This window comes from Hippoglossus stenolepis, chromosome 9 (genome assembly GCF_022539355.2).
Source record: "Hippoglossus stenolepis isolate QCI-W04-F060 chromosome 9, HSTE1.2, whole genome shotgun sequence".
Taxonomy (NCBI): domain Eukaryota; kingdom Metazoa; phylum Chordata; class Actinopteri; order Pleuronectiformes; family Pleuronectidae; genus Hippoglossus; species Hippoglossus stenolepis.
The window spans coordinates 15081068-15105314 of NC_061491.1; the positions used below are offsets into that span (position 1 = coordinate 15081068).

Genomic DNA, 24247 nt, shown 5'->3' on the forward strand with positions numbered 1-24247 from the left:
TTCTGTGGAAATGGAAAGCCGTTACTTGGTTTGCCCACCCCCCCAAACACAAACTCCTGAATGATGGATCTGAATAAAACAAAACAAACAATGTTCTAATCTGGAACATAACAACGGTAGCGAACACTAATTTATCTGTGTGTGTCCACTTTAATCTGCTCATGTGCTCTTATGTGATGTCAGTGGTAATTGAATTTACATCAGGCACATTTAATCATTTTATTAATTGTTATAAATTCAAATTGATTTATGCTGTCAACTACTCGGAAATGTTTAAAGTAAAGTTTTTAAGTTTTTTTATCCAGAAAGGTGTGCCACCATGATTGAATAGGCAGAAATCTAATCTAATTGAACAATATCTTTTGTCTCATGCCCTAACATTGAAAAAGTTAAGGAAATTGCCAGAAAAAACGTTACTACCCCATGAACCCAAATCATTCTGGACCTGTTCTAGATTGTCTCTTGACTGCCCCCTTCACAACCTGGGAGTTACGAGAGTGGAAGTTCTCTCAGTTTTAAAAAATGTTCTGGTTTCGAGGAGTAAGTTATTATCTCCAGGAGGTTATATTTTCCTGTCTGTCTGAAGGGAGGATTACTCAAAATACTAAACCTATGTCCATGAAATTATGTGTAGTGGCACGACCAAAGATGAATCCATTCAATTTTGGAGCAGATCTGGATAAACGGGCGATATTTATTTTTGACTCTCTTAAACATGGCGAGACAGTGGAGGTATGTGATCTCTGAGTGCTCTTCTGGTTGTAATGATATTTCAATATATCAATCTCACAGGCATCTTTTGGGTAAATCTGTTCTTTAGGGTCAGACATGATTGAAAATCTGTCGTTTATACAGTGCTAACGAAAAAGAGCTTTGAATTTGGTTTCAATGGCGGGTGAGTGAGATTAAGATCGACCACTTCTGCTTGGCGACATTCATATGATAGACTTTACTAGTTTAGATTTACTAGTTTAGTTCTAGATAGTTTGCATTGTCACTGGGATTGTTAGGCTGATTATTGCTTGTTTGTTTGTGTTCTGCTCATCTGAGTCAAAGTTGAGTCACTGGAGCTCACGGCCTGGGGCTCAGTGCTCGGCTGACTCTTGACAGGCAAGCAGCTTTCTGCTGGGAATGAGTGATGGGAAGAATATTACTGTGAATCAACTCAGAAATTAAAGTCATATGACTTTATTTCTCAATCCATGATGTCTAGATTAAACATGGAACAAGTAATTAGTAAATTAGTTGATTTCCGTGTGTGTGGATGTGTTTGTAGTTTTTCGGTGGAATCCTTGGAAAATTATGTGTGATATAATTTGCCAATAAACCACAAAGTATCTGATCTGAAGGCGACTTTACAGTAAGTCACATGACACACAGTGACTTTAAAGAGGAGCGTAACATTTAACTAAGCCTGTGCAGAAAGCCATGTTTCTCTAACGTGTGTAATATGAAGTCATATTAATGTGGAACAGGTTTTCCTTCATCTGGACTCTGAGGCCCCGTCTGGACCACTGCCAAACCCCCACCCTCCACTGTTCCCACATCAGACCGCCTTACACACTGGAGGCGGGGGGTTGGTTGGAATGTATTTTGCCCTGTGTGATGTGATTGTTTGCAGAGGAATAGGTTGACCTTCACCTCTAATGCCACACACACTTGCTCAGGCCGAGCTGGAGGTGTGTGAGACAGACCTGCTGAGTGCAGGAGGTCTGGGACCCCTTCACCACTTCCTCCAGACGGAGAACAGAGGATCCAGTCAGCTGAAGCCAGGATGGGACAATAATGAGCTGTCCAGCCGCCACCACCACCACCTCATTTCAGGTATTATTGCCTCTCTCTCTCTTCTGCTGGATTTAACCAAGCAACTAAAGCATAAAACCATATGAAGATTTATATCACAGAAAGACAAAATACGGATTTAGAATTGGATTTATTTGTCAAGTTTTTAATGATAGAGCAGCAAACATGTCATAGTAAATGCATGCAGGTAAACACTAAAGAATATTATCTGTGGTGCGCACAGCAGCCTCCTGTTGGATATTAGTTTTCACAATCTAAAGTCATTTAGGACAAGGTCTTGCAATCCGGTATAACAGATTTAGATCAAGTTTTTGAAGCATTAAAAAAAAATGAATAGGTCATTGTAGAATTATTCCAATTTCAGTTAATGTTTTTATTTATTAACTGAATTATTTATGAACACTTTTAAGTGAAGTCCAGCGGTTTATTATATTTAATGGTTAAAAAAGCTGTTTTAAAACAATAAATATTCTGCCTTGTTATTGAGCTGCAGTGATTGGATCATTGGTCTAAAGATATTTGATTGTGAACCCAAAAAACTAAAATGGATTTACTTTTATAAATTCGACTGTGTCTACAACTCATTTGTTAAGACTAATAACATGGGTTATATATATATTTTTTCAATTTTATAATTACACCCTTTAATGGAGGAAGTTTTACTTAACTTTTCATAAATATTGTATTTGATGAAACTGTATTTTTCCAGAAATACGCAGACTTAAAATTTCGGGAATAAAATAACGGGTGGTTGCGATCTTTAGTCTGTTGTCCGAGGCTCAATACGCGTTACTGTGAGTTTAGGATGAGCAGCAAGTCCCGTCTCGCGTAGCTTATCTTTTTCTCGAGGTTTTATATTTTAATCATTCTTTTTTAGTTCACTCATTTAATGATCCAGTTGCTGTATTGTTGCAACTGATAAGAACACAGTTATCTTTATTTCTGACACGGAAGTAAATCATTTCTGATCAACATTGTGGCCTATTGACTCCAGTTTTTAAATTTAAAAAAGTTAACGCCATGCTGTCTAACTTTACTGCTACTTCTCATGCATTTACACATTTTTGTGCAAAGTGGTCTTTTTTGCAAAACAAGTTTTAGTTCTATATTTCGATTTGCCACCTCAGATTTTTTGGAAAATTTAAATGTAGCACAAATTCTCAAAGAGCTCCAATAAACCTCGACTGCAAACACTTATTATGAACGTGATAAACATTTTAGGGACATTCTTCAAACTGCAGCAAAAGTATAATAATATAATATTTTAAAAAGATCATTGTTAAAATGAACCTCGGGATGTTTTCTTAACATATATTAGAATAAAAAATATTAGGTTACTTTTCAAAAAGTCGCTTAATCAAAGTTAAGATTTGCTTGTTGTTTAAATACAAGTGGCAACTTAAAAACTTATGTATGGACGACTAAATTATTAACTTAAAATGTGTTCAATTATTTATCGCTATTCTGATATAATCTGAATAGCAATGAATAATTAAATTTGAATCGCACTTCAATAACAATCTCAGAAAGACATGAGCTTAAATCTGGGACAGACAGCGCCTGTGTTCGTGCGTGTCTGAGTAGAAATTGATAGGCTTATTGGCAGGGTATCAGAGCAGATCGGAAAGTTGATGGGTCTGCATTTACACACACACACACACAAACACACGCTCACACTCACGCACACAAAGCGCCCGCGCGCAATCACGCACACAGATCCCATCTCACCCAGTGGCAGCGGCGCGCTCTCACTGCATCACCCGCGTGTCGCTGCGCTGTGCAGGAGAGGCTGTGCACCGCGCTGCTGGGGACGAGAAGGTCTCTCATCCTTGGATCTCTATTTAAACACGGTAAGAGCTGCTATTGATGCTTTTCACGCAAAATGTAGACGCGTGCATGTGCGCAAAAAACGACAAATTCTCCCGCGTAAAAGGGCGATTTTACGCACAAGATTCCCCCACATATTCCAAGTATTTATTTAAAATATGTAATGTGATGTTTGGTTTAACGTTCAAATTAAATGTAATTATAGAAACTACGGTAATTTGTGCTGCAGGTTATTTTGGATCATGTGCGTCTTGGCATGCATGTCGACACTGAGCTGCGGAAACATATTCCACATTCCGTGTTAATTAATAATGGGAGGATGGTTCGTAGGTTAATGCTTACATCTGTACAAATCACTGCAAATTAGACTGTGCCAGGCTGGGTGACGGAACGTGGAAAGAGGAGAGAGGAGGGGGGGGGGGGCTGTAGGAATCGGTAGAAATATGGATAACGGAGGGATCCGGCATGTTGACCCACTGGTGACCCCGTCAACTTTCAACTCTGGATGCCTCCGGGATCTCCAGTAATCCAGTCAAAGTGATGCGCCCTCGCATCAACCCGCTGCTGCTGCCGCTGCTGTTATAGGCCTCCTCTGCCTGCATCTGTAATCTACTGTGAGATAATATGCGTGTCCGTCATGTGAGATTAGGGCTGTGGGGTTTTGTTGTTTTAGGAAATTCACAAACCAAGTCCACTCACTCGGATGTATTTATGTTGTACTACTCTATATAAGGCACTGGCATAAATAAAAAGACTGATTATGATGATGATGATAATGCAGTGCCCTCTCCACCAGGACAAATAAACCCTGTCATGTATTTGTCAACCATATTTGGGTGATGTGGGATGGGAGATGAATAACCATGGCTAAGCTCTGCGTAAAACAACAAAACCACCATTTCCTTTTTGATTCTGGTTAAGTCTCTGTCGGCTTCCTTTCAAATCATGTTTAATTATTGTAGGAGTAAAATACTGTCACCTCTTATACAATCTCTGTGATGAGCCACAGTTCGAATGGATTATCATTTATTTTCAAGATATCTACAGATGTGTAACTACAGATTACAGAAAGGAGAGTGGCACAAAATCAGTCAGAGGTCACGTTGTGGTGTGACATGATAGCACTAGTGTATATGATTGATGCTGCAGTGGCAAACAGTTAATGTGAGAATTGTTTTTGAAAAAGAAATAACCATCGACCCGAGTGCGCGTGCGTATTGGCTGTGTGAGTGTGTGTGTGTGCGTGCATGTACATGCGTTTGCGTGTGTGATTGGCCAGTGTCGCAGCCATGATTTGGGCTGAAGATACCAACGCGCCGTGCAGACCTATGGGAGCGCGGAGCAGGCAGAAGGGGGAGGGCAGAGTGCGCGAGGCGGACTTGACTCCATTTGTAGTGGAGGATGTGATGAGGGGGGGTTCAGATCAGGGCTGCCTCCGCCACCGAGAGGGCACCGGGGAGCAGAGGAGAAAGAAACGAGGGGGAACTAGAGCCGCGTTGACCGGATCTCGGTCTTAGCCGGAGGTGACGGGAGACAGTGGCGGGGACGAGCCGCGCGTCAGGCTGGGCAGCAGGGGGGAGACGCACGGAGGAACCACCCCGTTGGGATTTCAGAGCTGCACGGGGAACATGGTGGATTTTTGAGAAGCTACACACGGCGACATTTGGAGAGTTGGATTTAAAAAGGAAAGAAAAGTAATTGAAGGGAAAGCAGAGCGAGGCTGCAGGAGCGCGCAGGAGCAGGATGAGCGTGTGGTCTGCAGGGAGAGCAGAGCGGCGTGTCTGAGGTAAAGGGCCTCGGAGAGATACCATCCAAAACACACGCACACACGCGCCTGACAAAAACCTGGGCTCCCTAATTTAATGTCGGTGATGTGCACTTTTAAGAGCTGCTTCCATTTTAAACAGCAGGTGGACTTAACTCGCACTGCAGCTGATTAACCACTATGGAGTTTTCAGATATTTGAAATGGAAATGATCAATAGTGTAATTTATATGAACTGTAGATGCAATACAATCCCATCTGGACATATCGATATCACAGAGCTGAATATACATGATCAATAACCAGCTGCACAACGAGCTGCATCCTTCAGCTTTCCTCGAAAACAATGTTAAAGTGCAAGTTCGTGCACATTTAATCTCCTTTTAAGTGGGAGCCTGTAATCAGGATATTGGATTAGTCCATGTACGCCATTGTAATGTAATATTAGTAATTATCCTGGGGCCACTTTGAAAAGAGAAGATTGCAGGTCGCCCTAAATTGTGTTTTCTTTTTTCACCATAAAATAAAAGAGTAAAGGACAGCCGCCTCTGTGTGTGTGTGTGTGTGTGTGTGTGTGTGTGTGTGTGTGTGTGTGTGTGTGTGTGTGTGTGTGTGTGTGTCCTGTAACAATAACCGTTTCTTCCTAAATATCAGATTAGACTGTATTATTGTTTATTAGACTTTATAAGTTAAAGAAAATCAGTTATTGGTCTATGTTGATAGACCAATAACTGAAGAAACAAAAATTTGATATTTAATATTTGTATCATAGATTTGTTTAGACTTTGCCCAAACTAAATTCAAACTATAATTCAAATTTGTTTTATTTTACAGGCCGTGAACTATGAAATGAAATATGTTCAGTGACATTCACACACAGTCAGACAAACAGCTCGTTGTCATAGAACAATTTCATATCAATTTTGTATGTGTGGAACAAGAGAAACCAAATCCAAACCTCCAAAGACAAATGCACATAATCATGACCCCTAATGTGTGTGTGTGTGTGTGTGTGTGTGTGTGTGTGTGTGTGTGTCAGTGGGACATGGCAAACGGCGGGGACCAGTTCGGCCTTGCAGATCGTCCGGACTCAGACTGCATGGATTCCCCGAAACAGACAAAACAGGAAAATCCCAGCTTCACCTCAAACGCACCAGCGTCACCGCAGACAGGGTCCAGTCCGCAGGTACACACCACTGAGCTGTATGAGAATATACATTTTTATTTATTATTCTCTTCATCTAACTTCATGTACTAGTCTATATGTTTTTTGTCTAAATAATTTGAATCCACATTTTTTTATTGACGTGCAGAACAGAGGAAAAAATAATCAACTCACTGTTTATTATTTAATTTTGGATTTACCGAGGTTTCAAGTACCTTTATTTTAAGTGCACGAATTATCATAAAATTACTATATATACATTTTTTAATTTTAAATAAAATGTTTGTACAATTGAATTTAATATGCAAGGTTTCCTCTCCATATAACAGTGAGCACTGTTTATATTTTATCGCTGCAGGGGATGGAGGGAATCAAAGTTTTCCTTCATGACAGGGAACTCTGGACCAAGTTCGATGAAGTAGGAACTGAAATGATCATCACCAAGGCTGGAAGGTAGAAGAAGAAGAAACTATTATTTATTTCCTAGCCTGCAAAAAGAGTATATATTTAATGTATCATATGTCTTTATTTTTTAATGAGGCCACACATTAAATTAAAACATTGTTGGGTGGAATTAATGAACAAAGTATGTTTTTTTGTGAAGTACATTGTCCAAACTTCATTCCTGGGACAGAATGTACAAAATGCATGTTGGAATGTCCTCAGGGGACGTTTTCTTTTTGAGGCCTGTGTGTGTGTATTAATTTTATAAACTAACCTCATGTCTAATCTCCTCGTGCTGTGAGGTCAGTGCTGATGTATAATTTAGAATTCCTGGATGTGTGTGCTCTCTGTAGGAGGATGTTCCCCAGCTACAAGGTGAAGGTCACAGGCCTCAACCCCAAAACCAAGTACATCCTCCTCATGGACATTGTCCCCGCGGATGACCACCGCTACAAGTTTGCCGACAACAAATGGTTGGTACATGGCAAATATTCAAATATTTATACAAGTAATTGACTAAACATTAAAAGTAACGTTTTGGGGGACTATAAAAAAAAAATGTAGACAATAATGTAATGATGAAGATGATGTGGAGCAGTTGGCCTGTAAAGGTCAGCCTCCTTACTGACTTATTATTATATATTTCATCACCAAAAGATAAATTAAATGATTGATCGGTTCATGTGAAAAAAAATAAAAGCATTTATCTATTTATTGATCACCACATTTTTCTCATATAAGGCTTTTATAAGTCCCCTCTCGTGTTTTGATATTTGGACCTCGTCAGAAATATCAGTTCATCAGTGGTAAACCGTGTCCACTCCATCTCCACACACACACACACACACACACACACACACACACACACACACACACACACACACACACACACACACACACACACACACACACACACACACACACACACACACACACACACACACACACACACACGCTGTGGTCTCTCCTTGCACTGGCTTGGCCTAGTTCCTCGTGTTTCCCCCTGTGTCTGTCGGTTGAATCAGAGTGTGAAGGTTCACCGGGCGGACAGACGACACAGACCGGATTAAAGTCTCCCGTTCCTCTCTCTAAGTGTGTGTGTGTGTGTTGCGCTGAGGGGTAAATCCGATCAGACTACAGGGAGAGCCGTCAATGCTCTTGTTCCTCAAAGCATCAGACACTGGTTATTACAATGTAACATGGCCGGAAACTGGAGTTTTTTTGGGGGGATAAACTCGCCGTGACACAACAAGTCCCAGCTCAGTGCGTAATGGAGGCGCTCGGTGTTTATGGAGATAAGTCGGTGCGAGTCTGGAGGCATTTTCCACAGATAAAGTTGTGTGTGTGTTTATGTGGGTGAGGGGAGATTAATCTGCTCAAATATAACAGACTGTACATTTGCTGCAAGATGTCACACAGGGAATTTTATTTTTGTCCTTTGTCTTTCTTTCTTTCTTTTAAATCCCAGGTCACGTTATTTGACCTTTCAGTCTGTTATAGTTAAAATACTAGCCAGTCTTCATGTAGCTGTAAAGAACATTATGTAATTTAATAATTCAAATAAAAATAATACAAGGCTATATAATAACTATTTCTTCAAGGCCTTTATTTTTTCATTCAGAGGTGAAATATTATTTAGTCCGGACTTTACGTCTCCTCGTCAGCTTCTGTTTAAAAGAGAAAGTAGATAATTAACTTTAAGATGAGTTGGTTCTAATCAGTGCTCCTTGTTTGGTGATTTATATCAGCAGCTTTAGGTTCACGGTTTTTGGCGCCTGACACAACATCTCTCCGGAAGAGAAATAGCAGAGGCCACAGCGACTTTGGAATAGATCGAGTTCATTTGAGTCCACTGAGCCAATGTCCAGATGTGATTATCTGCGTAAACTTCAGCATAACACGTTGCATTTAGTGTCTGTCTAATTAAAGCAGCAGATAGAGGCTCTGCAGCCGGCGGCACAGGCCTCCTGTCTGCGCCACATGGCGCCGGGCAGAGCAGAGCGCAGCCGCTCAGACAAACCACTGTGACCCACCGAGGGTCAGTCTCTGACTATTCGTGTCATCTAACGCTGTATTTTTCTTGGCTGTGTGTAGGTCGATATCGGGCAAGGCAGAGCCCGCGATGCCGGGGAGGCTCTACGTCCACCCGGACTCTCCCGCCACCGGGGCGCACTGGAGCCGCCAGCTCGTCTCCTTCCAGAAGCTCAAACTCACCAACAACCACCTGGACCCGTTTGGACACGTGAGTCACTCTTATAGTATTTTTTTATTTTGCTTGTGGTGGATTTTTGTGTCTGCACAGTTAAAACAGCAGAGTTTGTTTCCTTATCTGCCTTTTTATTTGAGAGTTAATATTGTTGCAGGCCCTTAATTTTAGACTTTCAAATAATAAGGTAGTTTAAAAATACAACAGGAGGACACAAGTCACAGATCCCGAAAACCGGTCACACCAAACACCCACAGTGTGCCTTTTAAATAAATAACTCTGAGTGGTGTTTTTGATTTAGAAGAATGATTACACAAACTCACAGGTACAGCCTTAAGAGGAGCTGGTTCAGGGGTGCGCTGCAGCTGGCGGCACATACAGCACAGCACAAATCAGCAGGAGGACACTCTTCTGATTCAGTGCCAGTCTCCCCCCTGCAGCACCAACACACCACCACACAGTCACAGTGTGGAGGAGGCCGCGTGCTGCAGCCTGCACAACGTGATCCAAAGCGCGCCAGCAGCCGAGCACTGTGCGCACGCGTGTTTCTCAGGATGCGCGCTCAGAAACCGACAGAAACGCGCTCTTCTCGGGCCTGGGAAATTAGAGGTTGTGGTTTCAGAGACTTTAAAGTCCATTAGCTGATGCATGTCAGCGGCGGACACGTCACCGCGATTAAACTGAGCCCCCCAAACAAGAGCGCTCCAATTAAAAGGCACTTGTGGAGTTGGTTAGTTGTCGTGGGAAATAGTTTAGAGTTGTTATATTTGTTGCACCACTGATATGTCAGAGCTATAGATTTAACAATGGTCAAACCTGTTGAATAAAGACACTGCTGCAGAGGTAAGTGATCACCAACCTGCAGGGTGTATTTCACAATGTTGCTGAAAATCTGAGAAACGTTGTCATTATTTAAATGTGGGCCTATTTAAAACCAGAATCCACATCGACAGTGTTTCGATGTGCTTTGGTTTGGGTTGAAAGAAAAACCCTCACAGGTGCCATATTTGACAAATAGATTAAAATAATCAATATATATATAATCATCTTATTTTAAGGTTAATGTAAGAATATTTTGTGGCATTCACATGAAAATAAGACCATCATTAGTATTTTTTTGTAACCAAAACAACGACAAAAAAATCTATAATTATTCCTATGTTCGTACAGGACTCATGCCCACATTGTTTTTAAATCTTGGCAACAGTCTTGGAGAAAGGTGTCATATACATAAAAAAACCCAATCAATTATGAATTCCTGTTTCATCTTGACTCGATCATATTGATCCTGCTCATATGTAAAGTATGAATCTCTGTCTTAAAGTGTCATGTCAGCGCATAGGAATCTGGCTATCTCGACTCTAGGTGGGCTTATACCTTCCACATGTTCTCGATAGGCCAGATCCCATGCAGCATCTGCTCACACACCAGCAGATGCTGACAGTTCTGTCAGCCTCACCTTCTCAATCTCTCCCCCGTGCAGATAATACTCAACTCCATGCACAAGTACCAGCCACGTCTCCACATCGTCAAGGCGGACGAGAACAATGGCTTCGGCTCAAAGAACACAGCTTTCTGCACCCACGTCTTCTCTGAGACCGCCTTCATCGCCGTGACGTCCTACCAGAACCACAAGGTGGGCTTTGTGCACGGAAAACCACTCAGACAGTTTCCAGAGTCATGAACTATCACATGTTTTAGAAGGGCGGCAGATAAACCTTTTTTTATGGATAAAACAACAGTGAAATATTGGAGGCTTTAAAGAACATAGGTAAGGTCAACTTGTTTAACCCACTACAAATATAATAACAATACTATGATGATGTTTAGACATTGGTGTTGGAGTATGAAGTGTATTGATATAATTATGGGAACGGATCTCAAATCAGATCTGTTTTACTGTCAAATTTAGATTAGTGCATTAAGTTTTACCTTTGGTCACTGGGCACATTCAAACAGTCTCACAAACACGTACACACACACACAAACACACATATTTAGACACACATATGTTTACAAATACTTGTAAGGACACATAAACAATGAAGAAGCAAATTGACTTTCTGGATACAAAATACAGACAGTAACACAAATATAGAAAGTGCGTGTGTGTGTGTGTGTGTGTGTGTGTGTGTGTGTGTGTGTGTGTGTGTGTGTGTGTGTGTGTGTGTGTGTGTGTGTGTGTGTGTGTGTGTGTGTGTGTGTGTGTGTGTGTGTGTGTGTGTGAGAGTGAGCACATGTGAGTGACAGCCTGTAATCACCCGTTTCTTCCCCTTGATCTTGGCTGATCCAGTTTTCTCTCTGTGTGTTAGAAAGACAAATTGCTGAAGTCTCCCTTTTTAAGTTTTCACCTAATTCTATCACATATCACCACAATCAAAAACTAACCTAAATAAATACATTGAAACTAGATATTTTTTCAAATGTTAATATGGTATTCAAAAAAATGTATATACTATAATATATAATGAAATATTTCTATTATAGCTCATAAATAAAAAACAAATGGATATAACGTTAATTATTATTAGCAGTAATATATTTTTGAAGTCACAGTTGAAGCTTTTTTGAATTTAGCAAAGTCTTAATTTAGGTGTATAGAATTTGTGTAAAAAAATAAAAAAATAAGCCAAACTCTTTTTGTCGAATTAAAAATGTCAATACTAATTGTTATCTTCTCGCCCATGGAAGAGCTGTTGAGCCAGTAGTGTAAGCTGAGGTCAGTATCACTAATAACTGCACTTCAAAGTTTGTTTGGACCTGAGCTCGTGTCAGATTTCCAGTCCACTTGCCGCCTGTGTGATGGACACGGTCTTTAGCCACATGAACTCCCTCACAACTCGAAGGTTTCCCTCCATGACATCAGTGAGAAAAGTTTGAGGACTTAACATCAAAGCTCTCGGCTCTGGACCTCTAAAAGCTTTGGCTCGAAACCCTCAAACCTGGCGACTGTTTGGGTAAACAGTTTATTCTGTGTCAGCTGGCGAGAACACTGTCCACTTCGTTAGAAACGTCAGCGGCTGAGGAATGTCGGCCGTGCAGAACTTCACTGGGGCCGCTTTTAACATCTGCAGGGCCTCTGACTAATAGCAAACTATTGACTTTAGGTCAATGAAGAGAACAGTTAAAAATTGAACATGCTGGTGTGTGTGTGTGTGTATGTGTGTGTGTGTGTGTGTGTGTGTGTGTGTGTGTGTGTGTGTGTGTGTGTGTGTGAGAGCATCCCGTGTCGCACCTCCAGTCTCTGAGCTTTTCTGTGTTTCATCCTCAGATCACACAGCTGAAGATAGAGAACAATCCTTTTGCAAAAGGCTTCAGAGGCAGCGACGACAATGAGCTGCACCGCATGGCCAAGCTACAGGGGTGAGTACAGATTACGCATTGGGAGACAAAATCTGGTCCTCTCTCTTTTCCTCCCTCACCCCGGGGGCGAGGGTTGTTATGATGGCGTACATATGCTCCAAGACGTGCGTGCGTGTGTGTGTGTGAGCGAATCCAAGTGGTATAAAGAGACGTGAGCCACTGTCACCTGAAGGTTGATCTCAGCCTGAAACCTCATCTGAAACGTGCAGGGCAGACGTGACACTCGTGCACCGAGCACCAGCTCCTGCGCTGCATTGACACACTGATGATATCACGTTGCTGCTCTTCCACTAAACGGTCACTGCTGATTAGCTGATGCCCTTACATGGCGTGCGTTTGCGTGCTGAACTAATTTCCATTCAAGCACTGTTGTGGCAGGCAGTTTAGTTGATTTTAACGAGCCAATGAGAGAGGCCGTTACTGAGGGGAGGGAGAGGAAAGAGACCGGAGGAAGAGGAGGAGGAGGAGGAGGAGGAGGAGGGAGGGTGGTATTTAATACAGCAGGCAACTGTGTTATTGTGCCGCTGTGGCTGGTGGAGAGGAGAGGAAGAGGAGAGGAGAAGAGTCTATCTGAAGTGACACGGATGGATGTTTATTTTTAGAGAAGCAAATTATCTCACAGCAGCACTGGCTCTGTGTGTGTGCGTGCGCGTGTTTGTGTGTGTGTGTGTGTGTGTGAGAGAGAGTGTGTCACTATCTCAGCGAGAGTCAGGGAGATGTGGCCCGCTGTCCCCTACATACCACAGAGTTCACAGAGAGGGCAGTGTGCACAGAGAGAGATGGGATTTGAAAGGATGGAGAGCGGCAGAGTAAACTGAAAAGAAAAGGAAAAGGGGAAAAAAAGATCACAAACAACTCAACATGGCAGCACTGAGTCTAACAAGGCACCGAGTTCTGAGCATGCAGCCTACCTGAGGCCATAACAACATCCGATGCAAATTGTTGCTCCTGCTGATATTCTCGATCTCTCTCTTTCTGTTCCAGCAAGGACTACCCAGTGGTCCCTCGCAGCTCCATCCGCCAGAGGGCCTGCCCCACAGGCAGTCCGTTTTGCGGGGAGGGCCGGGGTCTGAGGGTCTCTCCCGAGGCCGTCGGATCCCCCTTCGGCTGCGAGAATGGTTTGAGCAGCAGCAGTCCCCGGGAGCTGCTTGGTCCTCCCCCCGCACACTACACCCTGCCTCACTCTCACCTGCAGCACGGCCAACAGCCACAGGTCTACCACTGCACCAAGAGGAAAGGTAGGAGGACGCTGCGTGTGTTTGCCCTCAGTTCACCAAGTACTGCCCAAGTCTTATTTTGATTCCCCTGTTAAAAGTGTTTTTTTTTTGTAGGCTTTTCCTAAGGGCAGAGGATGTCACACCTTGTTAAAGCCCTATGAGACAAATTGTGATTTGTGAATATGGGCTATACAAATAAAATTTGATGGATTGATTGAATTTGATTGATTATGCTGTAAAAATATGAGGGAATACCATCAGTTAACAAACTAATGCAGCACTGACCTACTTCGAATTGTTGTAATACTTTTTTTTAATAATGGGAACGACGATTGATCATTTCACTCACTTGTGGTTTTGTGTCAAAATATTCATAGTGAACAGAAAAAAAAAATGCTTTGGGTAAAAGTCATAGTAATTAAAGTCCCAGTCAAATTTGTATATACATACACATGTATATAAACAAATGTTAATATAAATAAATCATAAATCAATAAATCAATAAATCTTTTTTAATTGTTAGATTTTTCCACAGTCCTCCCCACACACACCCTGCACATCCATCACTGAGGCATCAATTCAGCACGGTACAGGTGGTTTGACTGTATTTCTTAGTTTTTTCGTCAGAGGACAACAAATCCAGAATTAACTTTAAAAAGTGCTTATTGCATATTTGTGTCTCTAGTAGGCTACTGTAAGTCAATAAGCTGCTCATTTACACTGTTTCTTTTTGACTTCTAAAAAAGTCTTTGATTAATGATGGTTTAAACCAGGTCTGGACGTTGCCTTGAATCCCTCCCACTCTTTACTATGTCGTCTCCAGTTACACTTTTATAACCTCACACAACAGTTAATCCATTTAAGGATGCTCAGGATTAACAATGCAGCGTAAGACAATGTGCTTCAGCAGCTGCCAGTAGAAGGCTGTGTTTTGACACTTTCAGCGGGTCGACTAAACTCAGTTGGCAGAACGCAGAGGTGCTGCTTCTGTACTTGGCAAATTTTGCAAATTATATTCATTTGGTCAAATGGATTGTCTCTTTGGACAAACTCTCTGATTCGTAGCTGTTTGGTGGAGCGTGAAACTCTTCCTCCTGCGCGATGATCTGGGACTCGAACACCTCCGACTCATGTGAGACTTGACAGAAAGACTTAACAAAAACTACAGTGGAGATGACTGATATCTAAACATAAAAGTATTGGTCACAAATTACTGTTCACATTTCTAAATAATAGGCACAAAGAACAGGCACAGAGCACTTGCCTGATAATGATATAAAAATAAATTGGATTTCACAGATGCAAAGATGATAGAAACAATGCCTTCAATTCCATTCCTTCCAAGTCGCCACACACTTATTCAATCAGGGCAATTGTATTGTAAACTTCAATGCTGGTGCTTATGTGTGAATTTTACTATCCCCTCATTGGCTCGTGGCTACACCCCCCCTCTGCCCCAGAGCTGCAGCCCAGAAACATCCTAAAAGAAGAAAATGAGAAAATTCAGGCAGAGGATGCAGGGTGTCTGCCGATAAATACGTCACCACACACCTTGTGTGGGTCAGTGAGAGAGATTACTTTGTGTGAGTCCAAATGTTGTTGTTTTGGAAAATTCTGCATAGTGTTTACAAGTTTCTGCTTGCAGATTGAAAAACAACAATTGTAGTTGTCCACTTTGACTACAAATATACACAGAATACAGTTTATACTATCTAAACTTCACACAAGTTTAGAACAGGTTTAAACATGTTGATGTCTGTCAGCCAACCACCACGGTAATGATGATCATGTAATTAAGAAAAATAAATTGACTTTTTTATTAAATTGAACATAAGTCTCTTCAAGCTTTTTATAGCCTTCTGATGGAGATCAACAACTGCTTACAGATTTTTATTTTTATTTGGTACAATTGCTTTTTTCTCCTCTTTGCAAACTTCCTTTTGTATTTCTGGGCTGGAAGACATCAACTTAAACCCCAGCTTTACAGTCACTTGTGCTGTTTCTAGCTTTCAGCTTGTGTTTGTAGACTTTGAAATTTGCATCAGATTTATTCATGTGCGTTTATTTACAGATTCATTCAGATCTAATAATCCACAACTAAAAGATAATCAGAAACAATAAGTGCAACCATCTCTCCACACTCTCATTTTAGATCATGGATTTCAGAGGGAAAAAATGAAGTATAATAACAAGAAGCATTTTCTAAAGCTGCAGTTGATCTCAAGGAGAAAAACATGATTTGCATTAGCTGGTACTTATAGAGATGAACTGTGTGGTTTTTAGTTTTTTATTTGACTTAATCTTATAAGAAGCAGCCAAAATTAACCTTACTTCTCATATACATTCTGTCTCAGCTATTGAACTGTCTAATGTGGGAACTTTCAGATGGAAAAGCAACATAATATTTTCTGTGTGTGTGTGTCTGTAGCGGAGGAGAACTGCCCTTCAGGAAACCGTCAGCACCAGTACAAGAAACCCTTCACTGGCAGCTCACCAAGTGAGGACGAGTCCTACTATCACCCTTCATCCTTCCCTCCTCCTCCAACCGGTCTACCCAACAACACTGCCCTGGGTCTCACTGAGTCCCCCTACAGCTCAGACATGGGACAGCGTCAGGCGTGCATGTTTGCCAGCTCAGAGCCCAGACTGGATGAACTCAACTGTGCATCCTGGTCATACGCCTGTCCCCTCCCCTCTGCCATGACCCCCATGGAACCCTACCCACCTTACACCCCTCACCCTCCCTACAGCTCCAGCCCTCAGGGCTCTCGACTCAGTGCCATAGCCCACCAGAGCTCTCCGCTGCTGGGAGAGCACATCGCCCACGACCCCTACCATAGCCAGAGCTCCGGACCTCAATCTCAGAGCTCCCAAAACATTCACAGCCGGCAGATCAGCCCTCCTCTCAGAGAGTACCCTCGCTACACGCCCAACCTTTCTCCTCCTCTGTACCACACGCTGGAGACGCACACACACATCAGGTGTGGAGTACCGGAATGGAGTGCAGCCTCCTAACCAGGCCAGAGGACACACCTGAATGACTGTCCAGATGACACAGCGTCTTGAACTCAGTGACCCTTCTTTCTGCTCTTCTGGAACATGCTGCAACATATACATACCTTTGTAACATAATTGTGAAAAGTTTGATCTTGTGCTGTGTGACAAAGTTCTCATCTATTAGCCATGTCTCCCCCTGTGCTGGATGGAGCAGTGGATTGTCTGGACTTGGCCGTCCATGAAGTTTCAGATGTTAAAAAAAAAAAATAACCGCAGGACGATCAAAGTTGTAGTTTATCATCTTTTCATAACTCAATGACCGGTGTCGTCCAAATGTTTGCACTGTGAGCCCTGTTCCGGACAGACCCTGAACACTTCCCCTCTCAATGACTCCTACTCTTTGCATTGTCAAGGATGTAAATTGTGACCCAGTGTCTGACAGGCAGTAACATTTACAGACCAAAATAATCTCAGCTCTCAGAGCGGAGCCTGAGGGAGACATTTTTTTTTCTCTTTAATGGAGCTTAACATGGCTCCATGCTCAGTCTCAGTGAAGGAGAAAAGGCATGAGTTGTGTGCGTGCGTGCGTGCGTGTGTGTTCATGTGTGTGTCTTTGTATGTAAAGCCTGTGTCAGCTCAGCTCAAGGATACTATGAGTTAATTTCCAATGAGACAGGCAGTAGTAGCTGCGGGCGCTGCACTGCAGAGATAAACAGTTTGTTTAGACCACGCTACAGGCTGAAGGACCTGTAAACACTGTTTCCACTGCATTCTGGGTAAATGCACATCTCAGCCTCACGCAGCTGTCACCGCTGTCCTCTCAGTCACCCCCAGCCGACCAATCATCCCTCTCCGCTCACCAGCAGCCAGCCAATGAGCGCGCGCCTCTGTTTTCATCCCCAGCTGACTAGTCAGGGCTGGAGTGCAGCGGGTTTCATGTCTGCGTGTGATTGCCCGTTTTTGTTTGTTTCTGAATTTTGAATGAGTAATGTTGATCCTTGAAACACAAGGACACACAGTGCTGATCATGTTGATGCTCCAACTCTTAATTAGTTTCTTTATTTTGAATCTAAAGCATCCCTCCCATACCCATACAGCATTAAACTTCGACTAGATTGGGTCAAGTGCATTTCCCTACAGATCTGGGTAAGACCCTCATCCTTATGGTTCACTGTGAAAAAAACATTTGTGGCTCCCGTTGTGCAAAATATGGTTCATTTTTGTGTATTGAAGCAGTGTTTTTATATTTTCCACCCAGGTGTTTTACATGCAGTAACATGTGAGGAGGTACTCCATCCGTGTGCAGAGAGCAGATCCTCGTCATTCCCTGATATGTGTTTGATTTGTGTGTGTGTGTGTGTGTGAGTGTGTATGTGACAGTGAGATGTAAAAGATGAAAATGTTTGTGTTTTATAGCATTTTTCCTGCTCATAGTATTTATTACTCTAGATTTTGAAAAAAAAAGATTGCTTTGTTGTTTGTTACCTTGTAAAACAAGGTATTGTTCAGAGATATTTGTTTCTCTTCTGAAGGCTCCCTTCATGGTTTCACCCTCAATCTCCAAATGGTGATAAGTAATTGTGATACATTTTTTCTGTTCTATGGAAAATAAAGACAGATTTATATACAGAAATTGAATACATTTTAGAGAATGTTGCGTAAGTCAAAGGTTCGCGGTCGTCTTCTTTGTCATCAGACCACAAACGCAGCAGAGACGAACTGTTAACATTCCTGGCTGGTTATTTAAAGCAAGTTCAGCCTCGTGGGAGTGGAAACTCTTTTAAGTGCAGTGCAGTTTATCAGTTTCAACGCATGTATGAATATGAAGGACCTGATAACGGCACCAGAAGACAAGAATGTCCACACACCACTTGCTGGTGCCATAAACATATATATTTCACCTCGTGGGTCCTTCTTCAGACCTGAGCCCGAAACGTCACTTACCTGGGAGGAGAAATAAACAAGTTAATGGGAAAACGTTTGTGCAGACACAGTCTCGTCTTCTGATTTTTGTCACTTATATCAAGCAGCCATTAAGCTTGGATGTGCGTGCTCTCGTATAAGATAATATAACACTAACTCGCAACTTCTCCCAAAATCGATGTCCCAAAATTGTCCGACAGTCCCATTCAACAATGTAGAAAGTATCGTTCTAAGTGTAACCATGTGTCCTATTAGGTATAAGGTGTCTCCATCTCTTCCACTTAGCAGCGAGCACCCCCCCCCTTAAAAAAAATGGCGTGGGCGCAGTGCATACCTTGTCCGCCTGCTCTTATCTGTGACAGGTTGTTTGCTATCCTCAGTCTTCACCAGCTGGAGCCCTTCACTGTCAACCTGCTGCTTGGAGGGGGGGGGTCTGCTGCGGATGGAGGACAAAGGAAGGTGTATGGGTGTTGTGGTGGTCCTCCCTCTCTCTTACAGTTTGCCCTACAAACTGCTGTTCACCCTCCCTTCGTCTCACCCGGCGTCTTATGCTTCTCTCACAGCCACGTTAACCTCTCACCCCGTACACCTGCTCAGAGTTTACAGCAGTGGGAGCTTTATTTTGAAAGAACAGATCGATAGATACAACACGGAGATTTATTTTCAAAAAGGCTGTTAAATCCTTGAACTTCTAATCCAGTGTATTTACATTTAATAGCATGGTTACATGGCTGTTAGGAGGTGTCCGACGTCTTTCTCCCTCCTCTCTTTCTCTTTCTTCCCTTCTCCCTCTCTTGTAAACCATGAGGTCGGAGGTTAAGCAGGCAGCTCTTCAGAGGGTCTGTTCCTCCTTAACCCCTCGTCTCCAGTCACATTCAGGCCAGGACAAGGAGAGAGAGAGAGCGGGGGGGGAGAAGGAGGAGGGGGAGGTGGAGAAGGAGCAAGATCTCAGGGGGCCTCTGTAGCTCTGAAGACGGATTGCATCGCTTCATGCCTGCTTGTACAGTAACAGAGCTCAGTGGTGACCTGTGTATGGCTGGGAGTCAGCTGGGAGAATAAACCTTTGGGTAAAGTGGTAAAGTAATATCAAACAGTGTGTGTTGTGTGTGTGTGTGTGTGCTCTTGTACAGCTATCTTTGTGAGGACCAGTTTGAGTCTACAACCTACGAAGTGAGGACATTTTGGCCGGTCCTCACTTTGTGACCCCCCCCTTTAATAGACTGTTTGGGGGTTAAGACTTGGTTTTAGGGTTAGGGTTAGAATTAGGTTTAGGTTAGGTTAAGGGTTAGGGTTAGGATTAGGCAGTTAGTTTGGATGGTTAGGGTTAGGGTAAGGGGCTAGGGAATGCATTATGCCAATGAGTGTCCTCACTAAGATAGCTGTACAAAGCTGTGTGTGTGTGTGGGAGTGTATAAACCATCTGCGGAGGACTTTCTCAGACACACTGGTTGGACAGTAGATGGATGAACCTTTGTGATCAAAGAGCCTAAGTAGTGCTTATCGTTATCTCCCTGACACCCCCACATCTCCACCCTGCCTCTCTCTCGCTCTTTCACACACACACACGCACACACACACACACACACACACACACACACACACACACACACACACACACACACACACACACACACACACACACACACACACACACACACACACACACACACACACTCCGCCTGCCCTCTACATATTCTCATCCTTATCCAAACTTTCTCGTCTGTGATGGTCTCTAAGAGGCACAGAGCCCAGACGACAACATACACACATTTCTTTTATTTTTATGGATCATGTGCACGGTCGAGACACCAGACATAAAAAGAAAGAGAAGACTGGCATTTTGAAATGTCACTCATTTGGCCTCCAGACATATACGTTTTTCGTGAGCTGCAAAACCGGGAGGGTATCTGAGGACTGCTAATGTTTCTGCTGTATTGTATGTTAAAGCTGAAGTGCAGATACAAAGTGCAATTTCTCCTGCAAAACAAGCTTTTTTAAAGACGCGCAAGACTTATTTACAGCTTATTTCATTAGAGTCTGAAGTCATGAATATATAAATGTGTATTTGGAGTCTCTTGCAGAACTCTGAGAGGCACTTGTGAGATGTGCAGCATTAGTGATGCCATTCTGCGTGGAATAAGTGGTCTGAGATGGAGTGTAATTGGTAAAGTTGATTATGTTTTGTCTCCATGGGTCTGATGGTGCTCCGTCTCTGTGGAAGTAAAAAGGCGACAGCTTATTCTGTCCTGACTGGTGTGGTACTAATAAAACAGCTATTATACTAGAATACCGCAGAGGATAAAGGAACCTTGGATCCATGCAAATGTAATGTTTGGAAATGGATATAAAAATAGCATGAGTCTGAGCGTGTAGGATATCTTTCTTTTCGCCAAAGCTTTGCAGATGGTCCCACGTCCTGATGTGCTTGATATTTTTAAGAGCTTCATCAGAACAAAAAACTTGAGGCCATTATTGTGAAATGAGATGATTGATGCATAAAACCATTTTCTTCAGCACATCGTAATATAGTAAACCATAAGTATGTGTAATTAGAATCAGAGAGCTCTGTACGGCACTCAGACGACATCACGATGGCAGTGCAATTACGCAAAACAATGAATGCTTGGCCATTACACGTGGCGCAACAAAGTAGGATGGTGGAGGTTTATTTGAATGGTACTATCCATCCTTGCTGTTATTTAAAAGCCACAAGAATGGTCTAATGCTGTTAAGCACAGTATCGTAACAGGACTCCGACCCAAGCTAATTCCCCACTAAATGAGAGTTTATGGCTGAAACAGCCTTGAAATCACTGAAGTACATCTTAATATGAGCGTAAGAGCTGTCAAGGATAAGAGGCCGAGTAAGTGTGTGTGCTGCTGCGGGTGGGTGCGCTTGGGTCGTCCTGCATGTTGCGTCTGAAAGACAAAAGGGAAAGGTCAAGGGTCAAACTAACAGCAGACAGGCCAGTGCAGGGTCAGAGGGCTCAGACTAACCTGATCAGTGATGGTTGTTTATCTGACGACCCTCAAACCGTCACCCTGATGGAGCCGCCCCATCGTTCCCTTTCATGCTTGACTCTCACTTTTTTAGAACAATTCAAAACATCCTTAAATAAAATGTACTGCAGGCCGAGCAGCAGCCCAGGATCAGGTGCAGATGAAGATCTTTGCCTCTCTGCTTTTCCTGTCACCCTCTCCGGTGGAAGCTGCGTTTTTTTTAAAGGACACTGTGATGTGAGCAAGAATAATTGTTTTAACTCTTAACATACCGCCAAGGTCCCAAGACCAGCAGCCAAACACACATGACAGGGTGAAAGGGATAGAGGCGCTCCCCGCAGTGGGTGGTGGTGGGGGCTGTGGGCCGTCATGGAGCCAATGTCCCGTCTGATTACAGCCAGAGGACTGGAGAGGCACGCTAATCCTCCACTCACACACACACACAAATCTAGATGCACACACACACTCTTTTGGAGACAAAGACACACAACGAGCAAGACGGAAAGACATGTTCGTACACACATACACACAAACCCATTCAATCAAGAGATTACACCCCATACCCCCTGACCTCACTCTGGTCCCCTTGTCCAGACAGGACACACAGCATAATGATATCACTACCAGCAGGACTTCACTTTGCCGCTCTGCTTGTTGCTGTGCAGTCGGCTGCGGCCCCTCACAGTCTCCCACTTTCTGAATAAAGGAACGTTGTCAGGTCACTATTGTGCATGTACCCGGACCAGAGCCAAGATTTTCAAACAGTTTTTTGTGGTACATCCACTTCTGAGAAATCTTGACCAGACGCCATAGAAGGTACATTTTTTAAGAGTGAAATTGTTTAATTTAAGATACAAAGTAAAAACGGAGATAGAATCTGAAAAAATTGGGGGATATTTGTTTAGCAAATCTATCTTCTGACCAGAGTTTGTGAAACACTTCTTATTACCTCCGCCAGTTAAGGAGGTTATGTTTTCAACCCCATCTGTTTGTTTGTCTGTTTCTCAGCAGGATAATGCAAGAAATGACTGAACCTATTTCCACAAAACTAAGTGGAAAGACGAGACACAGGTCATGAAAGAATCCATTCAATTTCGTAGCGGATCAGGATAAAGGGGCGGATCCACAAATTTGTTCTCTCTCTCTTTAACACAGCCAGGAGCAAGCATTTTGGCTTCTTTTTTTTTTTTTTTTAAACATTTTTACCAGTTTCCCAGAGAGTAATTGATGAACAATATCTGGCATATTTAGAGGACTGATTTCTTTGAGTGTTTGAAATCTGGTGCAGCTGGATTGCACTTAAGGGGACTGTTTGGCCCTGGCAGAGGTACAGTATATGTGCTCTCCTGAGTGCCATTGTAGATTAATTAGATTATAGCTGTCCCAGGTACAAAAATATTTTTCAAATCTTTGAAATTAATGTAAATAGTCAATAATAGTGTTCAGAGAGAGACTGTATTTTTTACTTTGTCTTTTTATAGAGGTCTTGTGTGCCGTAGCACCTCCTGGCGACAGCCTTCCCTCTCTCCCCCTGCATCTCGGTTGCCTGCATCCTCCTGCTGACTTGTCCCCACTCGTGTACGAGCATGTTTGCAAACAGGCCGGACAAGACCACTGCTGTGAGACAAACACAAACATCAATAAACAAACAAATCCATTCATACACCCCACTCCCTACAAACACCGCATGCACACGCAGCCCAATTTCCTAGCACTCAGTCAGGCTGCTGGCAGGTCCCATTGTTTGACAGAAGCAGCATTGTTTGGTTCCTACCAAGTGCACTTCTATGATCGTGTCTCATTATTAATAGATGGTGTCAGAGAGTCGCTGGCCTCTCTGTCTGACAAGCCATTAGCATAAACACAGACTTCCTCTCAATATCTGTTTGCACCACACTGTTGACCTTTAATTATGGATATCTAAATGTTTGTTACCTGTCCACTCAACTGTGTGTGTGTGTGTGTGTGTGTGTGTGTGTGTGTGTGTGTGTGTGTGTGTGTGTGTGTGTGTGTGTGTGTGTGTGTGTGTGTGTGAGAGAGAGAGAGAGAGTGTCTGTCATGTGGGGACAAATTTCAGACTGAAGAACTAGGGACAGCTTCTAATAAGGGGACAAATATTTTTGTCCCAAAAATTGGGAACAAGCAGACTTTTGGGTCAATTGTTAAGGTTCGGCTTAGACGAGTACAAGTTAAAGTATATGGTTAGTGTCTCCAGGAAATGAATGTAAGTCAATATAATGTCCTTTTAAATCATGAAGACAGGATTGCGTGTGTGTGTGTGTGTGTGTCTCCTCATGAGATCACAGAATTTATTAAACACAAAAAAAACCATTCAAAACACATCAGTTTCACACATACATTGATATAAAGAATCTGAAGGATTTTGAATTTCCACATTACTTGTTGTGTGACCATAGACTGTATATAAAGATGGAATCTCCAATTCCTCCCACTTACCAGATATGAAGCCAAAATATCCTGGATAGGAACGTCGCCATTTTAACACATTTGGAGCCAGAGTCAGTAGTGATCGGGGGAT

General features: G+C 42.7%; 1 protein-coding gene across 4 annotated transcripts; it reads left to right on the forward strand.

Moving 5' to 3' along the window:
- Positions 1–1667: 1667 nt before the first annotated feature.
- On the forward strand, positions 1668–18419 carry LOC118114503 (T-box transcription factor TBX5). Of its 4 annotated transcripts, none has more exons than XM_035164947.2 (10): positions 1668–1824; positions 6434–6580; positions 6918–7012; positions 7357–7476; positions 9098–9245; positions 10693–10845; positions 12481–12572; positions 13557–13810; positions 15250–15372; positions 16218–18419. In XM_035164947.2, the coding sequence occupies exons 1-10, from the start codon at positions 1786–1788 to the stop codon at positions 16802–16804; spliced, it is 1758 nt and encodes a 585-aa protein (XP_035020838.2). In that variant the 5' UTR covers positions 1668–1785; the 3' UTR covers positions 16805–18419. The 4 variants fall into 4 exon arrangements, with proteins under 4 accessions (XP_035020838.2, XP_035020841.2, XP_035020840.2 ...); XM_035164949.2 differs by lacking the exon at positions 1668–1824 and adding an exon at positions 3527–3653; XM_035164948.2 differs by lacking the exon at positions 1668–1824 and adding an exon at positions 5012–5416.
- The last annotated feature ends 5828 nt before the right edge of the window (positions 18420–24247 follow it).